At 34.5% G+C, this 20,993-nt stretch overlaps 1 protein-coding gene across 14 annotated transcripts in view; it reads left to right on the top strand.

Moving 5' to 3' along the window:
• The window catches only part of ATRX (ATRX chromatin remodeler), a 251,334-nt gene that overhangs the window by 65,633 nt on the left and 164,708 nt on the right, over positions 1-20,993 (top strand). For 9 of the 14 annotated variants that reach the window (XM_019716363.3, XM_074323981.2, XM_074323982.2 and 6 more), the window contains 4 exons: positions 2,011-2,120; positions 3,740-3,807; positions 4,123-7,208; positions 11,826-11,898. In XM_019716363.3, coding sequence (XP_019571922.2) covers positions 2,011-2,120; positions 3,740-3,807; positions 4,123-7,208; positions 11,826-11,898 — 3,337 coding nt within the window. The remainder of the gene's footprint in view (positions 1-2,010; positions 2,121-3,739; positions 3,808-4,122; positions 7,209-11,825; positions 11,899-20,993) is intronic. The other 5 variants (XM_074323977.2, XM_074323979.2, XM_074323978.2 and 2 more) reach the window with 1 other exon arrangement.

Here is a 20,993-nt window from a genome sequence, read left to right as displayed (position 1 = left end):
TAAGATATTTCATGACTAAAAATAAAAACTTAAAACATACACATATAGAAACAAGTACAGAAAGTAACATTTCAGTGTTTTATAATATTTGCTTCAGATCTCACTTAAATAAAGTTTCAGTCCTACTCTCATCCATTTCCCTTTTTCCCACCCCTAGGTAATGATTATCCTGAAGTTTGTATGCATGTGTGTTTCCATGCATATTTTATGTACATATATTTATTCATAAAGCATTTATTTTTCATTTAAACATGCAAAATAGTACGCTGTATATATCCTTTTGCAGCATTTCTCATTCAACATTGTTTTTTAATGTATCCACGTCAGTAAGTGTAAATTTAGGTTTTTTTGCTATTTTTTCACGGCTCTGTAGAATTCTGTTGTACTATGAGTAAACCACCATCCATTTCCCAAATGTGAAGTTATTTCCAATTTTTTGTTTTCAAATGTCTTAATTAGTGCTGCAGTGAATATCCTCTGTGTGATTCCTTGTGCACATGTAGGAGAAATTCTCTAAAGTATCACCTAGTTTTGTTTAATTCTTGAGTGATATATGTTCAAAAAGCACGTAGAAGATGCTTAATAAATACTATCTAACATTGGATGAACATTCAAACTCTAGCTTTTATTTATCTTGTTAGTTTATCTGAGTGCACACTGTGTATTTGTTTCTGTTAATACCAATACAAAATATATGAATACTTAAGATCAAACACTAATGCAGGACAATATGATTTAAAATACAATATTAGCAGCTTGTATAGTAAATCTTCAAATTCTCTGTGTTTTCTGGAAAGTATGATTGTGCCCTTATACTGTGGATAAACTTTTTTAACGTCTGCAAATAAAAATATTTGTGATAATGTTTGGGTCCATGGTTCGTTGGACCTTCAAAGTAAGAAAAACACAAAATAGAAACTTAAAAGGTGAGAAGTGTATTTGTTGTTTTGTCTTTTGTTTAGGGATAGAGACAAAGTTTGTATTTAATTTAGTTCCCTTTTATTTGTGAATGCAGCCATTTTCACTGGCCTCTTTTGAATCATAATCTGCCATCTTATTTGGATCAAGTTCTTGGTTGCACATCAGAATCATCCATAAAACCGAAAAAAAAACAGTCTAGGCGAGTCCCATTCAGTGGTTTAGGGTTGGGAATGGTTAGCTCTTGTTTTCAGAAAGATTCATCAGGTGATTCTAATGTTCAGCTCAGATTGTGAAGCAGAACTGCTTGAAGCAGAACTAGGGGTGAGAGTGAGCCAGGAGAAGTTTTCTCTTACTCTTTGTTGCAAAGGTTATCTTCAGTCTGTTTTCCTGTAGATACTGTGGAATGGACTGTGCCTCCTTCCCCCACCTCCCAGCCCAGCCATTCTGAGATTTTGTTGCCAAGATAGATGTACCTGCAAGTCTTGCTTGGAAATAGTAGACAGTGTTGATATGAAGTGCACAGTGGAATAGACAGAGAGAAGGCAGCTTAGTGGGGATTGTGGATAGTACTGAAGTAAACCTTAGAAAAAAATTGGTAATATAAAATGATCAGGTCTTTACATACTGTATTGAAAAGATCTGTGCAGACAGTTTCATGTTGAGAGTAAAAGCTTTATGGCATACCTAACTTAAGTGTAGGGTTGCAAAAGAATCTATTCCATATATGTTACTTGCTTCCCCATTCTTTAAGAACCGATACTGAATTTATTTGCAAAGCAATAGCAAAATGAAAAAGAGCTCTTGCCCTTTATTTTTAGAACTTCTTTTATGGAGTCTCTTCATGTTAATAGCAAGTTGTTGTGATAAATAGGGTTTGCATCTGTAAAAGGAAACAAGTTAGGATTTGTAGCTCTGGAATTTGCCAAGATTGTAATGTTTTTAGTAAGTTTAATTAAATTATTAACCTTTTTACTTGTGTCCAAAATGTCATTTTTCCAAGGATTATGAGGTATTAATTTCCAATGCAAAATGCTGACTAATGTAAATATCTTTTTGTATGTGTGAATAACAGTTACTCCTTTCTCTTAGAAGATGGGCTTCATGGGATTGTAAGCTGCACAGCTTGTGGACAACAGGTCAATCATTTTCAAAAAGATTCCATTTATAGACATCCTTCACTGCAAGTACTTATTTGTAAGGTATGTAATGATTTGTTGATGAATCATTCCACAAATAACTAAATGCTTACCATACGTCCAACTTTTGGTGCACAGTGTCAGAATTTTGGTACACAGTCGTGAAAAAGATGGAAATGGTCTCTGCCCTTAGATTGCTTATTGTAGTGGGGAAGACAGATTCTAAAAAGCCTGATTAGTGCCACGATAGTGAAGATACTGTGTACTATGGGAACACACAGGAAGCCTGTGTAATTTGGAGTTGGGTAGGGGGGCTTTGTCGTGGAGATGATGTAAACTGGTATATCTGAAATAAGAATTAGCCTGGTGAAGTGAGATTGGTTCAGCATATTCTGGGCAGAGGCAACATGGTGTTCAAAGGCTGATAGGTGAGGGAAAGTGTGGTGTCTTGGAAAATCTGAAGAGTATATGTGTGTACACACATACGTTTTTTATAACTTGCCCTCTTGTGAACCCTAATTACCCATATCTAAACTCTGTGGAGTGGGGTTTTGACGTAACTTGGAGATAATAGAATTAAAAATGCTTAGTACGTGTGAAAGACAGTTTTAACAGTATATGTACACTTTTTAAAAATAATGCCTTGGAGTTTATTGTAAATATCTGTAATATCAATGTTATGGTTTTCCTAGTTCATATTGCTAAGATTAATCCTGCATTAGTTTGTTTTGCAATAAATTACCTGCTTAAAATGCAGGGACAGACCAGACTTTTCTCAAGAATTCTGATTCTAGATCTTATATGCATTTTTGATAAATATAGACCTACTTAAATGTACTAAATTTACTTCCTCCTTTAGCAATCTTTGTCCCTCCTTTCCTTGAATTCAGTCCAGCCAGGAACCTATTTAGGATACATGTTGTAGCTGCTAGTTTTAAATTGTGACAGCTGAATTTCATATTGCAGGATTTGGAATAGGCATTCCCATTCTCTTTTCTTATATATATGATTGTTTGTTTGTTTTCCACCAAGGGCCAGTCTGTTGAACCTAGCCCATTTCAGTAATGAATAGTTTTCACCTGTGGACATGGAACCTTCCCTTTATCCAGTCCCAGTCAAAAGGAATTTAAAGTCAGTCAGACTTGGATTTGAATTCTAGCTTTGTCTCTTACTAATTGTATGACTTTAGGAGATTTATTTACATACTAATGAACCTTAGCCTTTATTCTTCAATTGGGCATAATACCTCCAATCTTGTAGGTATTTTGAGATTTAAGATAATGTAGGATAATGTTGCTTAGCTGTACAATGGTAGCTGTTTATATATGATGACTACTAAATTTATTAAGTAGCAACAACACCTAATACATTTTTATATAGCGCTTTAGTAGCTAGTCATATGAAATTAGAAATTTGCTTTACCAAAATCTTTTATAAACTTTTATATAAGGAATAATGTGCTCAGTGATACGGATATCTATTTCAAGGTATTAGTTTCTTGAGCTATTCCTGTGTCTGGAAAGTACTAGTATTGAGTAGTTCAGTGTTTTTGCTTTGATTGTCTAAAATATAGGCCACACACATATTCCTTTTACTTTTTTAATGACTTAAAAAAATCAAGTTTTTGTCCTGTATGCCACCAATTTTGAATAAAATTTCCTTTTCCCCTTTTGTTTTAATAGAATTGCTTTAAATATTACATGAGTGATGATATTAGCCGTGACTCAGATGGAATGGATGAACAATGTAGGTAGGTAATACATCAAGATGAACTAAAATTCAGTGTTGTCTACATTTTTTTTGGGGGGTGGGCAGAATTCTTATATAATCTGTTATTGGATCCATTTTTGGTAGTATCATCGTTGATGTCTTTAATGGAAGATTGTTCTTTTCCCCAAAGCCTGAGGTTTATGTCTGTTTTAAGTTTTTATTAAAGAATAAGCAGATGACCTAAATTGCTTTTCTATTAAAATTGATGGCAGGAAATTTTAAATTGCTTTAATAATGAAAAGATTTAAAATGAGTTTCATTTGGGAATAATATTTTAATCTTTAAATAATTTCAGATGGTGTGCAGAAGGTGGAAACTTGATTTGTTGTGACTTTTGCCATAATGCCTTCTGCAAGAAATGCATTCTGCGCAACCTTGGCCGAAAGGAGCTCTCTACGATAATGGATGAAAACAACCAATGGTATTGCTACATTTGTCACCCGGAGCCTTTGTTGGACTTGGTTACTGCATGTAACAGCGTATTTGAAAATTTAGAACAGTTGTTGCAACAAAATAAGAAGAAGATAAAAGTTGACAGTGAAAAGAGTAATAAAGTATGTGACCATACATCCAGATTTTCTCCAAAGAAAAATAGTTCAAACTGTAATGGAGAAGAAAAGAAATTAGATGATTCATGTTCTGGTTCTGTAACCTACTCCTATTCAGCACTAATTGTGCCCAAAGAGATGATTAAGAAGGCAAAAAAACTGATTGAAACCACAGCCAACATGAACTCTAGTTATGTTAAGTTTTTGAAGCAGGCAACAGATAATTCAGAAATCAATTCTGATACAAAGTTACGTCAGCTTAAGGCTTTTAAATCTGTGTTGGCCGATATCAGGAAAGCTCATCTTGCATTAGAAGAAGATTTGAATTCAAAGATTGAAGGTTTGGATGCTATAAACAAAGAGAAAAATACCAAAGAGCATAAAGTCATAGAAGCTAAGTCTGAAACAAAAGTACAAAAAGGAGAAAAAGCCTGTGCTTTGGAAAGGAAAGATACTTCAAAATCAGAAGCCAAACTGTCAGGAAAGCAGGTAGATAGTGAGCGCATGGATAAGAGCATTCTAGAAGAGGAACAAAGAGCCAATCAAAGTACCAGTGGTGACAATAAGAAATCTGGTAAAAAGGAAGAACCTCAGTATGAACCTGCTAACACATCTGAGGACTTAGACATGGATATTGTGTCTGTTCCTTCCTCAGTTCCAGAAGACATTTTTGAGAATCTTGAGAGTGCTATGGAAGTTCAGAGTTCAGCTGTTCACCAGGGTGATGGCAATAGTGGCACTGAGCAAGAACTGGAGAGTTCTTCTGTAAAATTAAATATTACTTCAAAAGATGACAGAGGAGGTATTGAATCAAAAACTACAACTAAAGTAACAAAAGAATTATATGTTAAACTCACTCCTGTCTCCCTTTCTAATTCCCCAATTAAAGGTGCTGATTGTCAGGAAGTTCTACAAGATAAAGATGGCTATAAAAGTTCTGATCTGAACCCCAAGCCAGAGAACTGTGGACTTGGACAGGAAAAAAATGATAATGAGTATTTGGCTGAATGTGAAGTTCTTTTACCTTCAGAAGAATCTGATCTTCGAAGATCCCCACGTGTAAAGACTACACCCTTGAGGCGACAGACAGAAACCAACCCTGCAACATCTAATTCAGATGAAGAAAGCAGTGAAACAGTTACGGAGAAACAAAAACTGGCAGGTCCAATGAGAAAAAATGATAAGCGGAATTCTTCGGACAGTGCTATCGATAATCCTAAACCTAATAAATTGCCTAAATCTAAGCAGTCAGATATTGTGGATCAAAATTCAGATTCTGATGAAATGCTAGCAATCCTCAAAGAGGTATCCAGGATGAGTCACAGTTCTTCTTCAGATACTGATATTAATGAAACTTATACAAATCATGAAAAGACTTTGTATGATTTAAAGACTCAAACAGGGAAAGATGATAATCAAGGAAAAAGGAAACGAAAAAGTTCTACTTCTGGCTCAGATTTTGATATTAAAAAAGGCAAATCACCTAAGAGGTTTATAGTTTCTAAAAAGAAACGAAGAAACCGGTCTGATTCTTCCAATTATGACTCAGAATTAGAAAAAGAGATAAAGAGCATGAGTAAAATTGGGGCTGCCAGAACAACCAAAAAGAGAGCTCCAAATAAAGAAGACTATGATTCTTCCGAAGATGAAAAACACAGCAAAAAAGGAATGGCTAATCAAGGGCAGAAAAGTTTGAAGGCTGCACAAGAAGGGTCAGCTGATGATCCTGAAAGAAAACAGGAGAGAGACAAGTTCTCTTCAGCACAAGGCACAGTGGATAAAGATAAGACCAACTTAGAATTAAGTGACACAGTGTCAAAGAAGGAACAGCCGGTTGTTTCTTCTGATGGTGCTGATATGCCTTCTTCTGGGAAAGAGGAGAGTTTTAGTTCTCCAGAAGACAAAAATGTTGTTGAAACTAAAGAAAAGAGTAAGCATCTGAAAACTGAAATGTGTGAGAAAGTACAGGGTAGCTTATCTGATGTTGCTGAGAAGTTCTCAAAGAAAGAGCACAGTGACAATGCCTCTGAAGATGAGAAAAAGAACAGCAAAAAGGGAACTGAGGAAAGAGAAAAGAAAACTACAGATTTGAAGAAAAACATAATTAAGATGGAACAACAGTATGAATCATCATCTGATGGCCCTGAGAAATTACCTGAGGGAGAAAAAATGTGTCCTTTTCCTAAAGGCATGAAACAAAATAAGAATGGCACAACTGATGGGGAAAAGAAAAGTAAAAAGATAAAAGATAAAACTTCTAAAAAGAAGGATGAATTACTTGCTAATACTGAGAAGTTACAAGGGAAAAGAGATAGTTGTGATTCTTCAGAAGAAAAAAGGAGTAAGAATGTAGCATCCAGTAGAGAGAAGAAAAGGTGCAACTTGTCTGAAAAAAGTCCAAGGAAAAGACAAGATTGTTCATCATCTGATACTGAGAAATATTCCATGAAAACAGATGGTCGTGATTCTTCTGATAAGAAACTGAAGCGAATAGAATTGAGGGAAAGACGAAATTTAAATTCAAAGAGAAATACCAAGGAAGTACAAGGTGGCTCATCATCAGATGCTGAGGAAAGTTCTGAAGATAATAAAAAGCTGAAGAAACAAAGAACTTCAGCTAAAAAGAAGGCAGGCAATGTCAAGGAGAAAATGAGAAACTCCCTAAGAACAAGCACTAAAAGGAAGCAAGCTGACATTACTTCCTCATCTTCTTCTGATATAGGAGATGATGATCATAATTCTGTAGGTGAAGGGAGCAGTGATGAACAGAAAATTAAGCCTGTGACTGAAAATTTAGTGCTGTCTTCACATACTGGATTTTGTCAATCTTCAGGTATGCAAAAATAAATAAAATGCAATTTTACTTATTCTCTCTTGAATAACTACATTATTTAATTTCCCTAACGTCTTTCTCCATTTATTTTTATGCCATCATTGGAAGATGTTTCAAACATCTTCCAACATCTAGTATTCTGTATCAAGTATATCAAGTGTGTTGGGTAAATAACAGAATTACTTTTTTTTTTTTAACAATAACAAAATTTCTTTCCCAATATTTAATGCTTTTTCTCTAAAGTAACGAATAGTAGTTTATGAAGGAAAATCAGACTGGTGCCAGTAGTTCACTAGAGATTTATTCATGTAATGGAGATAGGTGCTTGGTATTGGTATAATGTGTGTGAATGGTTTAACTGCTTTACCATGCATATGACTTTTTAAATTGGACAGAATAACTCTGTGTTCCATGAAATCCTGTGAAAAAATTAGATTTACTTCATTGAAACTTTTTGCTGATGCTCATCAATTTTTTTTCTGATGACATGAACAGATGTTTCTGTCTTCAGTACTAACGAAATAAAGGAAGAAAGAAATCCAAAAAAACTATATGGATTACCCTACCCTGATGAGATAGAGCACTAAGAATTAGGGTTTGGGCCAACCCAAATAATGATATTCCACCTCCGTCCTAAAAAATTATGAAAATAATTTTTATTATTGCTGTTATGACTAAAATCAGTTGTATAATGAATATATCTTGTCACTCATTGTCTTTTTTAATTCACTAAAACCTGCCAGTTAACCATGGACACTTGAAATTTATTTTAAAATTTTTATAAAGTAGATTTCCACTTACAACTGTGTTTCATTCCTTATGTTAGGGTTTCCCATTTATCCCAATTGGATTTTAGTGGAATTAACTTGAATCTTGCTTTTTAATCTTTACATTCCTGTTATGGAGTACTGATGTAATCAGTTGATTTGAAAACCAAGTGTGACCTGCATGGTGTACTCAATGTAATGCTCTGCTATATCACCCGCCTAGAGGGAGCTCTGCCTATATGCTATTGTAACTACAGGTCCTCAGTCCCTGAAATTCTCGGACCTAATGTGTTTCAGAATTTTCAAATGTTTGGTTTTCGGAAGGATAATATAGTTACCATATGTTGTATAATAGCTCCGTCAGGGCCTGAGGGAACACCCCCATAATCAAACATATTAGTATTTCTGTAGCAAAACATGAACATTCACACTTAGAAGAATAAACAGTTCAAATTGGTTTTTGCTGCCAAATAAACTTTGGCACCACTTTACATAAGTTTTACAGTTTGAGAGCATTTGGATTTCAGAATTGTGTATAAGAGATTGTACACAGTCTAATAGTTCAAAACACAATCTAATAGTTACTTGGATATCAAATCAATGTTTTCACTATCAGGTTAGTTGAGAAAACTTTTATTAAGGATTGGAGTATATAAGAATAATGAATTCTAATTAGTTACATGGAGTATTCTCATTAGCATACTCTAGACTAGTGAACTAATCTTAAATTTGGAAGAGTGGTTTCCATGATTAAATATCTTCCCTAGTAAAACCAACATGTTTAATTAATTTCAAATACTAATTTTTATTTCCCCAAATCTCATTTGATTTGATACATATGAGGATATCTATGATACACTTCTCATGTTTAGAATTATTAATACCTAGTGTAATAAGTAATACTTGTTCATCAGATTTTAAGAAGAGATGGCAACATATGGCAAATACTCAGGGGGTACATTTCCCAGTAATTCCTTAACCCAGCATTAGTCTATCATTGTGTTCCATTTTGATTTATGTAACTTCATTTTGAAGAATCAGTGTGCTGATGGGGAGGTGAACTTTTTCTCATGTATATACCCAGAGAAGCCTTGGGAATTCAGCACTGCATCAGATGCCAGTCTCTCAACTATTTGGTGGAACCAGCCTTGTTCAGATTTTGTTTACCCTGGATGTTTCTTGGGACTGATTACTTTAGATGAAAAAAAGATAAATTTGCTAGGGAGTTAACACATCTGAAAATTGGACTTTGTCAGTAGAAAATCTTAAGCAGAAAAGAATATGATGGGCATTGAAAATAAGCACTATAAAAAGTACTCTCTTTCAAGGTAAGCTTGGGTGTAAGCCAGTGATATAAATGGCATTCCTTAAGAATTTGCTTGGATGCATATATAAGCATGCTATATTTATTTATTCCTGTAATACATCCAACTTAATTTAGGCGACATTTTTAATGAGCTCTTAAAAAACTTCCCCTGCTCTCATGAATTTAGCGGTTCTAGTTTATTCAGCAATAGTTGGGTATCCTGTTATGTGGTACAACATTTTCTTAGAACTTGGGGCTTGGGAATGGCATGAGCAACCAAGAGTAAGAACGTGGTTGTAGAGATTGCAGTCTACTGAGCAAGATAGACATCGATAAATCATTTTTTAAACAAAGAATAGAAGAAGAAAAATATAACATTAAAATGGGGCGATGTGATAAATGAACCATTTAGTCTAAATATTGGAGGAAGACTTAAAAGAACAGATAGCATTTGAATTCAATTTTGAAGGATGGGGTCAATTTTAAAAGATGTAGTAAGGCAGATGACAGTACTATTACTAGTAATATTTCATTCGAAGATTGGTCTGTTTGAGGTATTTATTGTGAGTTTGCTAAGATATTGTGCGATTTATTTTTGCCCCTCTATATTTAGTGAATTTCTGTCCTGAGCCTGTAGCTGTCTGCATTATTTATGGATTTTTTCCTCCAACGTTTCCCCCAAATATTTTATTATGAAAAAATTTAAATATACAGAAAGGTTTCTTCTGTTAATATTGTACTGTATTTGCTTTATCACCTATCTGTATATACTTCTGTCTGTCCATCAGTGTAAGTAACTTTTTTTGCCCTTTTAACTATCTTGAAATAATTATAAATTCACAGGAAGTTGCACATGAAAAATGTACAGGGACATTGTGGATGCCCCTTTTTCAGTTTCCCCTAATGGTAATATCTTGCATAACTATAATACAGTGTCAAAACCAGGAAACAGAAGATTTCTTCAGGTTTCACCAGTTTTATATGTACTCATTCATTTTTGTGGGTGTATGTATATAGTCTTGTGCAATTGTATTGTGTGGCTTTGTACTAGATCACACAATTAAGTTCGCGAACTTGTTGCAACAATGTTACTAACCTCTTTTGATATCAGAGGGATCATTCATTATGAATTTGTACCAATTGGATAAACAGTTAACCATGTTTACTGTTTGGAAGGGTGGAAAAGACTGTGAAAAAGTCAGACAACCTGAACTTTTCGCCAGCAATTCATGGCTCTTGCATCACGACAATGCACCAGCTCACATGGTACTGTGAGGGAGTTTTTAGCCAGTAAACAAATAACTATTGGAACACCCTCCCTCCTCACCTGATGTGGCCCCCAGTGACTTCTTTCTTTACCTGAAGATAAATGAAATATTGAAAGGAAGACATTTTGATGACATTCTGGACATCAAGGGTAATACGACGACAGCTCTGATGGCCATCCCAGAAAGAGAGTTCCAAAATTGCTTTGAAGGGTGGACTAGGCGCTGGTGTTGGTGTATAGCTTCCCAAGGGGAGTACTTTGAAGGTGACCATAGTGATTGATATTCAGCACTGAGGTATGTAGTACTTTTTCTAGGATGAGTTCGCGAACTTAATTGTCAGAACTTGTAAACCATCACCACAACCAAGATTGAACTGTTCCATTACCACACGTTTCCCTTGTGCTACACCTTATGCACACCCCTTGCTGATCTCCATTCTTAACCCCTAGCAATTGTTGATCTGGTTTTTATCTCTGTTATTTTGAGATGGAATCATGAAGTATATAACCTTTTGATATTGGCTCTTTTCACTCAGTGTTATGCTCTTGAAATTTTGGATAAATTTCCAAGCAAATAGTAAACATCAGCGTACTTCTCCCTAATTACTTCAGCATATATAGTATTAACAAGAGTTTAATATTTAAGTTTGTTTTTGAGGTGCAATTTACATATAATGAAATGCACAAATCTTAATTTCTTTAGATTTTTAATCAAAGGATAAAAACGTTGCTTTTTATAAGGAAATAAGTTTTACTGTACTTGAATGTATCTAATTCCACTCATGAATACAATACAAATTCAAGTATATTTTGAAATTACTTGGTATTACTAAAATATCGATAGCAATTTTTCTGTTCTTTGATGATACATCTGTTAACTGTAAACGTAAAGTGATAAATGATAAATTATACATCTGTTAACTGTGAACTTAAAATGGATCACTATAAAGCTTATTTCAGCAAGAAACTTATGCTAATGTGATGGCTAATGATACAGACTTGTTACCAGAAGGATGGATTTCAATACACTTGTGCTTTGGGAAGACACTTTAAAATAAATAAGATTCAACTAACTTATCACTTTACTGCTGGCACTTCTTAAATTTCCCCTTGTGCTTTCCTTATAAATTCTTTTTAATCATGTTTTAGATCCCAGAGTACAGTGTAGAACCCACAAGTTGTTTTTGAAGTTTTAGACTTTTAGTTTTATTTTACATGGTTTTACTTACATAGGTAAATTAAAACTAATTTTAAGTGTACTTTTTTTTCCCTTCAAGGAGATGAAGCCTTATCTAAATCAGTGCCTGTCACAGTGGATGATGATGACGATGACAATGATCCTGAGAATAGGTATGATCACATCTGTAAGCACTTTAAAACATACCCTAAGCATGGGCACAAACACTGGCGATGGAACCGTAAATTGGTTGTAAAAACCAGGAGTGCCTGCCTTAGAAAGACTGGCTCAGTCTTCTTGCAAGTTTGAAAGAAAGGCCAGAAAATGGGCTAAAACCCGAAACCTTAAGAGGGAGTATAGGATGTGTTGTTATAAATACAGCACTATTGAGTTTATGTTTTCATGTAAACTGATAAGTTTGAGAATATTTTTAATTTGACAGATTATTTTATTGATGAAAGTAAATCATACCTCAATAAATTGGTGACAACAAGCATCTCTCCTTAATATTTGATTATTGTTTTTAATTGCCATACAGTATGGTGGTCCTATTTATTAAAACCTGTTCAATGTGAAAAAAAGATTACTCAGATATTTGAGATTAAGAAATCACTTTCAAAATTAGTATCAATTTACATAGTGTCCAAACTAATACAGATTTTAAACATTTTTTCAAATAAAATATAAGTAGACAGTATGATAGTATTACCTCTAATAAGACATAAATAATAGCTTTAAATGTAAACAGTGTCTCCTGTACAGATTTATTTAAGGGATGGCTGGGAGAAGGAAAAAATGCAAAGGCACACCCGTATGTTAGCAATGAAGAATAAAGAAAAAGATATTAAAGAATATAACCATATGTTTTTACATACCTTTTAAACCTTTGCTAGACTATGGTATACCCCATACTCATCACCTTCAACCAAGTGTGGTGTAGTGGATGGAATTTTGGAATAATAGGGATAAGAATATCTGACTTCTAGTTCTAAATTTTTAACAACTGGCTGTAGGATCTCCGGCAAGTGACTTAACTACTCTTTGCAAAATTTTCTGATCTCTAAAATGAAAGGGCTGGATGAAATTTTCTCTGATTAATGCTATCACCAAAAATCTATAATAGACTTGATGGTTTTACTAAAGAGTACTATATTAACTATCCATTTATTCCCAACAGTAAGCTCTAGTATTAAGAGAATATACGTGTAATTTTTGCGTCATAATTTTTTAAGAAATTAATTTTGAGTTAGTAAATGCTGTGGGGACAGCTGTTGTTCTTGCTTAGTTTTATATCTTGCTGATGCTGATAGGTTTTTCTGTTTCACAGATCAGCATTCTCCCAATAACAGGAGAATGTTTTTATTAAGGTGACTGAACAGTTCTATTTTGCACTTTTGAATAGAGCTTAATCATGGCTACAAAGACTCAGATGCTGCTTACATACTTATATTTTGAATGTATATCCAGTTATTTTATGGGATAGCGGTGAGGTACAGAATGGAATAGTAAGAGTATGCATTTTATTTATTAGGCATTTTATATAGGACATAATCACAGCGAGATTATGAAAGCATTTAAAAATGTATTCTTTCAAAATGCTTTAATTCCTTTTCACTTTATGTTACTGTTTGTTTTCCTGTAACACATGAGACTTCAAATGTTACTGAAAGGCTAATAATGTTTGAAACATGCTATATCCTAATTTAACTGTGAGTACTAAGCCTTAATTTTCTATTTAACTACCAAACGAGAGTGTCATTAAGGTATGATAATTTTTTATTTGTGTTAGAGCTTGTCAAAATATAAACCTCATTTTCATCTTTTAAGTTACTTTATCATATCTCTCTGGAACTGGACAATATTTTATTGGAAGGTACCTTTAATTCTGTCTTGTATTTGTGATTGGAAAATATAGCCCTGTTAAGTACTTTTGAAGTAGTTGAATTTTATCTTGAGCATATTTTTCTTTATACTCAGTTTAATGTGCTTTTATAAAATGTACGATTAATAACTTGTTTCATGTCCAGGATACCAAAGAGGTTATCTAATACCCATGGATTATCTAATAATAGGGATACAAATACCTTCTTGAACTATTTTAGTATAGGCGATGTATTTGAGTATATTTAAATACCCTCTAAGCAGCTTTTAGAAATTTACAGATGATGTTTAAGGCTTGGAATTATTTTTACCAATTTCACAGTTTTGAGTAGGATGTATTTTGGTAGATAGCATATTGTAATTGTGCATAAATTTGTACACAATTTTAATTGTACATAAATTGTGCATAAATTTCATGTATGCTTCCTAGAAGTATTATAATACATTTTCGATGTTGACGTTATGGAGTGGTAAATAGTGCATTAATGCAAATGCTCAGTTAATTGGATGCAGTAAATTTCTATAAAACTTCTGTCCTGTTCAAGCATTTCATTTTAATTCTAATGCATCTTTTCTTGAGAGTAGAAAGAATTTGTTAGAAACAAGATACGCAGGTTAGTTTGCAGGCAAAGAAGTTTTGGTATTTCTGAAATTGAGGAAGTAAACGCTTTATAATTTCTGAAACACTTGTATGTGACATACACTTTATATATTACTTATATACTTACATATTTGTGTGAAAGTTTTGCAATAGAGTTCACTGTTATTTATCTTCATTTTAAGCTATATAGCTTTTGAGGTCATTAAATGGCCATATTACCCAAAGCAATATAAAGATTCAATGCACTCCCCATCGAAATCCCAATGGCATATTTTAAGGAAATAGAACAAAAAATCATCAGATTTGTTTGGAACCACAAAAGACCCCGAATAGCCAAAGCAATCTTAAGAAAAAAGAACAATAATGGAGGTATCACACTTCCTGACTTTGGCTTGTACGACAGGGCCACAATAATCAAAACAGCATGGTATTGGCAGAAAAACAGACACATAGACCAATGGAATAGAATTGAGAACCCAGAAATAAAACCACATAAATATGGACAGATAATTTTTGACAAAGAAGCTAAAAACATACAATGGACCAAAGACAGCCTCTTCAATAAATGGTGCTGGGAGAATTGGATACCCACGTGCAAAAGAATGAAACTGGACTGCTATCTGTCACCATGTACCAAAGTTAATTCAAAATGGATCAAAGACTTAAACATAAGACCTGACACAATAAACTGCATAGAAGAAAACATAGGTACTAAACTTATGGACCTTGGGTTCAAAGAGCATTTTATGAATTTGACTCCAAAGGCAATGGAAGTAAAAGCTAAAATAAACGAATGGGACTATATGAAACTTAAAAGCTTCTGCACAGCAAAAGAAACCATCGACAAAATAAAGAGGCCACCAACTGAATGGGAGAAGATTTTTGCAAACAGTGCCTCCGATAAGGGGCTAGTACCCAGAATATACAAGGAACTCATGCAACTCAACAACAAAAAAACAAACAACCGAATTGAAAAATGGGCAGAGGACCTGAAGAGACATTTCTCCAAAGAGGACATACAAATGGCAAATAGACATATGAAAAAATGCTCAACATCACTAATCATCAGAGAAATGCAAATCAAAACCACAATGAGATATCACCTCACCCCAGTCAGAATGGCTATCATCAACAAGACAAATAGTAACAAATGTTGGAGAGGCTGTGGAGAAAAAGGAACCCTCATACACTGTTGGTGGGAATGCAGACTGGTGCAGCTGTTATGGAAGGCAGTGTGGAGGTTCCTCAAAAAATTACGAATAGAATTGCCATATGACCCAGCAATCCCTCTCCTGGGTATCTACCCAAAAAATCTGAAAACATTTATACATAAAGACACGTGTGCTCCAATGTTCATTGCAGCTTTGTTTACGGTGGCCAAGACATGGAAACAACCAAAATGTCCTTCGATAGATGAATGGATGAAGAAGTGGTGGTATATATACACAATGGAATACTATTCGGCGGTAAGAAAAGATGATATAGGAACATTTGTGACAACATGGATGGATCTTGAGAGTGTAATGCTGAGCGAAATAAGTCAGACAGAAAAAACAGAGAACCATGTGATTTCACTGATATGTGGTATATAAACCAAAAGCAACAAAAGAACAAGACAAACAAATGAGAAACAGAAACTCATAGAGACAGACAATGGTTTGGTGGTTTCCTGAGGGTAAGGGGGGTGGGGGGTGGGGGTTGGGAGATGAGGGTAAGGGGGATCGAACATATGGTGATGGAAGGAGAACTGACTCTAGGTGATGAACACACAATGGGATTTATAGATGATGTAATACAGAATTGTACACCTGAAATCTATGTAATTTTACTAACAATTGTCACCCCAATAAATTTAATAAAATAAAATAAAAAAAAAGACTTAGCTATGTCCATAATGTGTTAGTAAGTGTGAATAAATAAAGTTCCTGTTATTTTAGCATACTATTAAAGTAGCATCATTCTTATTTGAAAGTAAATGTATGCTATTGTGAGCTAGAATGGTCTAACTTGTAAATTCTATGTAATTGCGTTTACGCAATAAACAATAACAAAATATAGGTTGACAATTTCTTTTTTTTCAAATTAAAGTTTATTGGGGTGACAACTGTTACTAAAGTTACTTAGATTTCAGGTGTACAATTCTGTAATACATCATCATATATCACATTGTGTGTTCACCAGCCACAGTCAGTTCTCTTTCCATCACCATATATTTGATCCCTTTTGCCCTCACCTGCCACCCCCCTACTCCCTTACCCTCTGGTAACCACTAAATTGTTGTCTGTTTATGAGTTTTTGTTTTTTCATTTGCTTGTCTTGTTCTTTTGTTGTTTTCAGTTTTATATACCACATATCACTGAAATCATATGGTTCTCGACTTTTTCTGTCTGACTTATTTTTCTCAGCATAATAATCTCAAGATCCATCCATGTTGTCGCAAATGGTACCATTTCATCTTTTCTTATAGCAGAATAGCATTCCGTTGTGTGTGTGTGTGTGTGTGTGTGTGTGTGTGTGTGTATATATATATATATATATATCACATCTTCATTATCCAATCATCTACCAAAGGACACTTTGGTTGTTTCCATGTCTTGGCCACTGTAAATAAAGCTGCAGTGAGCATTGGAGCACATATATCTTTACAGATAAACGTTTTCAGTTTTTTGGGGGTAGATACCCAGGAGAGGAATTGCTGCGTCACAGTCTGTTCTTAATTTTTTGAGGAACCTCCACACTACCTTCCATAGCAGCTGCACCAGTCTGCATTCCACTAGCAGCATATGTGGGTTCCTTGTTCTCCACAGCCTATCCAACACTTGTTACTATTTGTCTTGTTGATGATAACCATTCTGACTGGTGTTAGGTGATACCTCATTGTGGTTTTGATTTGCATTTCTCTGATGATTAGTGATGTTGAGCATTTTTTCATATGTCTATTTGCCATTTGTATGTCCTCTTTGGAGAAATGTCTCTTCAGGTCCTCTGCCCATTTTTCAGTTGGGTGGTTTATTTTTTTGTGGTTGAATTGCATGAGTTCCTTGTATATTTTGGATATCAGCTCCTTATCGGAGGCACTGTTTGGAAAAATCTTCTCCCATTCGGATGGTGGCCTCTATTTTGTTGATGGTTTCTTTTGCTGTGCAGAAGCTTTTAAGTTTCATATAGTCCCATTCGTTTATTTTAGCTTTTACTTCCATTGCCTTTGGAGTCAAATTCATAAAATGCTCTTTGAACCCAAGGTCCATAAGTTTAGTACCTATGTTTTCTTCTATGCAGTTTATTGTGTCAGGTCTTATGCTAAAGTCTTTGATCCATTTTGAATTAATTTTGGTACATGGTGACAAACAGCAGTCCCGTTTCATTCTTTTGCACGTGGTAATCCAATTCTCCCAGCACCATTTATTGAAGAGGCTGTCTTTGGTCCATTGTATGTTTTTAGCTTCTTTGTCAAAAATTATCTGTCCATATTTATGTGGCTTTATTTCTGGGTTCTCAGTTCTATTCCATTGGTCTATGTGTCTGTTTTTCTGCCAATACCATGCTGTTTTGATTATTGTAGCCCAGAAGTACAAACTAAAGTCAGGAAGTGTGATACCTCCATTATTGTTCTTTTTTCTTAAGATTGCTTTGGCTATTCGGGGTCTTTTGTTGTTCTAAACAAATCTGATGATTTTTGTTCGATTTCTTTAAAAAATGCCATTGAGATTTTGATGGGGATTGCATTAAATTTGCATATTGCTTTGGGTAATATGGCATTTTAACTATGTTGATTCTTCCAATCCATGAGCACGGAATGTCTTTCCATTTCTTTTTCTTCTTCAGTTTCTTTTTAAAATGTCTTACAGTTTTCAGCATATAGGCCTTTCACATCCTTGGTTCAATTTATTTCTAGGTATTTTACTCTATTTGCTGCAATTGCAAAAGGAATTGTTTTCTTATTTCTTTTAATGAGATATCATTGTTAGTATATAGGAATGCAATGGACTTTTGTACATTGATTTTTTAGCCGGCAACTTGACTGTATTCATCTACTGTTTCCAATAGCTTTTTGGTGGAGTCTTTAGGGTTTTCTATACATAGCGTCATATCATCTGCAAAGAGTGACAATTTAACTTCTTCATTCCCAATTTGGATTCGTTTTATTTCTTTCTCTTGCCTGATTGCTCTGGCAAGGACTTCCAACACTGTGTGGAAAAGCTGAGATGATAGGGGACAGCCCTCTCGTGTTCCTGAACGTAGAGCAAAGCGCTTCAGGTTTTCACTGTTAACTATGAGATTAGTTGATTGTTTGTCATATATGGCCTTTATTATGTTAAGGTATTTTCCTTCTATACCTATTTTATTAAGTGTTTTAATCATAAATGGGTGTTGTATCTTGTCAAATGCTTTTTCTGCATCAATTGATATAATCATATGATTTTTGTTCTTTATTTTGTTTTTGTGATGTATCACATTGATGAATTTGTATATGTTGAACCATCCTTGTGCCCCTGGGATAAACCCCACCTGGTTGTGATGAATAATCTTTTTAGTGCATTGTAGTATTCGATTTGCTAGAATTTTTTTAGGATGTTTGCATCTGTATTCATCAGAGATACTGGTCTGTAGTTTTCTTTTTTTGTGTTGTCCTTACCAGGTTTTGGTATCAAGGTAATGTTGGCCTCATAAAATGAGTTAGGGAATACTGTCTCTTCTTCATTTTTTGGAAGAGTTTGAGTAGGATGGGTATTAGATCCTCTTTGAAGGTTTGGTAGAATGCACTAGTGAAGCTATCTGGTCCTGGACTTTTGCTTTTGGAAAGGTTTTGGATGACTGATTCAATTTCGTTACTGGTGATCGGTCTGGTTGAATTTTCCAGTTCTTCATGGTGCAGCCTTGGAAGGCTATATGTTTCTAAGAACTTGTGCATTACTTGTAGGTTATTGAATTTGGTGGCATACAGTCTTTCATAGTATTCTTGGATGATCCTTTGTATTTCTGTGTCATTGGTGATAACTTCCCCTTTTCATTTCTGATTTTGTTTATTAGTGTCTTCTCTCTTTTTATCTTAGTGAGTCTAGCCAAGGGTTTGTCAATTTTTTTAATCTTTCCAAAGAACCAGCTCTTTGTCCCATTAATTTTTTTCTATTGTCTTTCTGTTCTCTATTTCATTTAGTTCTGTTGTGATTTTTATTATTTGCTTTCTTCTGCTGACCTTGGGTTTCATTTGTTCTTTTTTTTATATTTCTTTAAGGTGTAATGTGAGGTTATTTATTTAAGAGTTTTCCTGTTTCCTGAGATAAGCCTGTAATGATATAAATTTCCCTCTTAAAACTGCTTTCGCTGCATCCCAAGTATTTTGGTAGGATGCATTTTGATTCTCATTTGTTTCTGTATATCTTTTGATCTCTTATTTCTTCTTTGACCCAGTTGATCTTTAAAAGTATGGTGTTTAATCTCCATGTATTTCTGGCTGTCCTTGCTTTCTTTTTGCAGTTCATTTCAAATTTCAAATCCTTGTGATCAGAAAATATGCTTGGTACGATTTAAAGTTTTTTAAATTTGCTGAGGTTAGTTTTATGTCCCAATATATGGTGTATATTTGAGAATGTTCCATGTACACTAGAAAAAAATGTATAGTCTGGTGTTTTAGGATGAAGTGCTGTTTAAATCTCAATTGTGTCCAGTTCATCTAATATGTCACTTAGGGGTGATATTTCTTTCTTCATTTTTTGTTTCGTTGTTGTACCATAGTTGTCAATGATGTATTTAGCTCCCCTAGTATAATTGTGTTTTGATCAATTTCTCCCATTAGTTCTCTTAGTAGTTGCTTTGTATGTTTTGTCACTGCCTGATTGGGGGCATAAATATTGATGACTGTTATTTCTTCTTGTTGTATAGTCCCCTTTACCATCATGAAATGTCCATCTTTGTCTCTTACTACCTTTTTCACCCTGAAGTCTATTTTGTCTGATGTCAGTATGGCGACACTTGCTTTTCTCTGAATATTATTTTCTTGGAGTGTCAATTTCCACTCTTTCACTTTTAGTCTATATTTATCCTTGTAGCTGAAATGTGTCTCTTGGAGACAGCATATGGTTTGGTTGGGTTTAGTTTTTTGATTCAATCTGCTACTGTGTGCCTTTTTATTGGTGAGTTGAGTCCATTTACGTTTAGTGTCATTATTTATATGTGAGGATTTCCTATCATTCTATGTTTAGTTTTCTTGTAAGACTGTTTCTCCATTGTTTCTTTGCCATTTTGTTGTTGTCTATTATTTCTGTGTGGTGGTATTCTTTGATTTTCCCCTCTGTTTCTTCTTTTATTACAGTATATATTTCAGTTCTGGATTTTTTTTGTTTTTTTTTAAGATTTTATTGGGGAAAGGTAACAGAACTTTATTGGGGAACAGCGTGTACTTCTAGGACTTCTTTCCAAGTCAAGTTGTTGTCCTTTCAATCTTGGTTGTGGAGGTGCTGTTCAGCTTCAATTTGTTATCCTTTCAGTCTTAGTTGCAGAGGGCACAGCTCAGCTCCAGATTCAGTAGCCCTTGCTAGTTGCAGGTGGTGCTGCCCAACATTCCCTTGTTGGACTCAAGGAATCCAACTGGTAACCTTGTGGTTGAGAGTCCACTGGCTCCTTGTGGGTATTGAACCAGCAGCCTTCGGAGTTAGGAGCACGGAGCTCCAACCGCCTGAGCTACCGGGCCGGCCCTCAGTTCTGGATTTTTTTGAGAGGTTATTAAGTTTAAGTAAAAGAAAGTTATATATTTAGAGTATTCCATTTTCTTCATCTTGCTTACTC

The sequence above is a fragment of the Rhinolophus sinicus genome, chromosome 18 (genome assembly GCF_057876585.1).
Source record: "Rhinolophus sinicus isolate RSI-liver-muscle chromosome 18, RSI-T2T, whole genome shotgun sequence".
Taxonomy (NCBI): domain Eukaryota; kingdom Metazoa; phylum Chordata; class Mammalia; order Chiroptera; family Rhinolophidae; genus Rhinolophus; species Rhinolophus sinicus.
The sequence above is the reverse complement of the archived record's forward strand: the minus strand, read 5'-3'. Positions and strand labels throughout refer to the sequence as shown.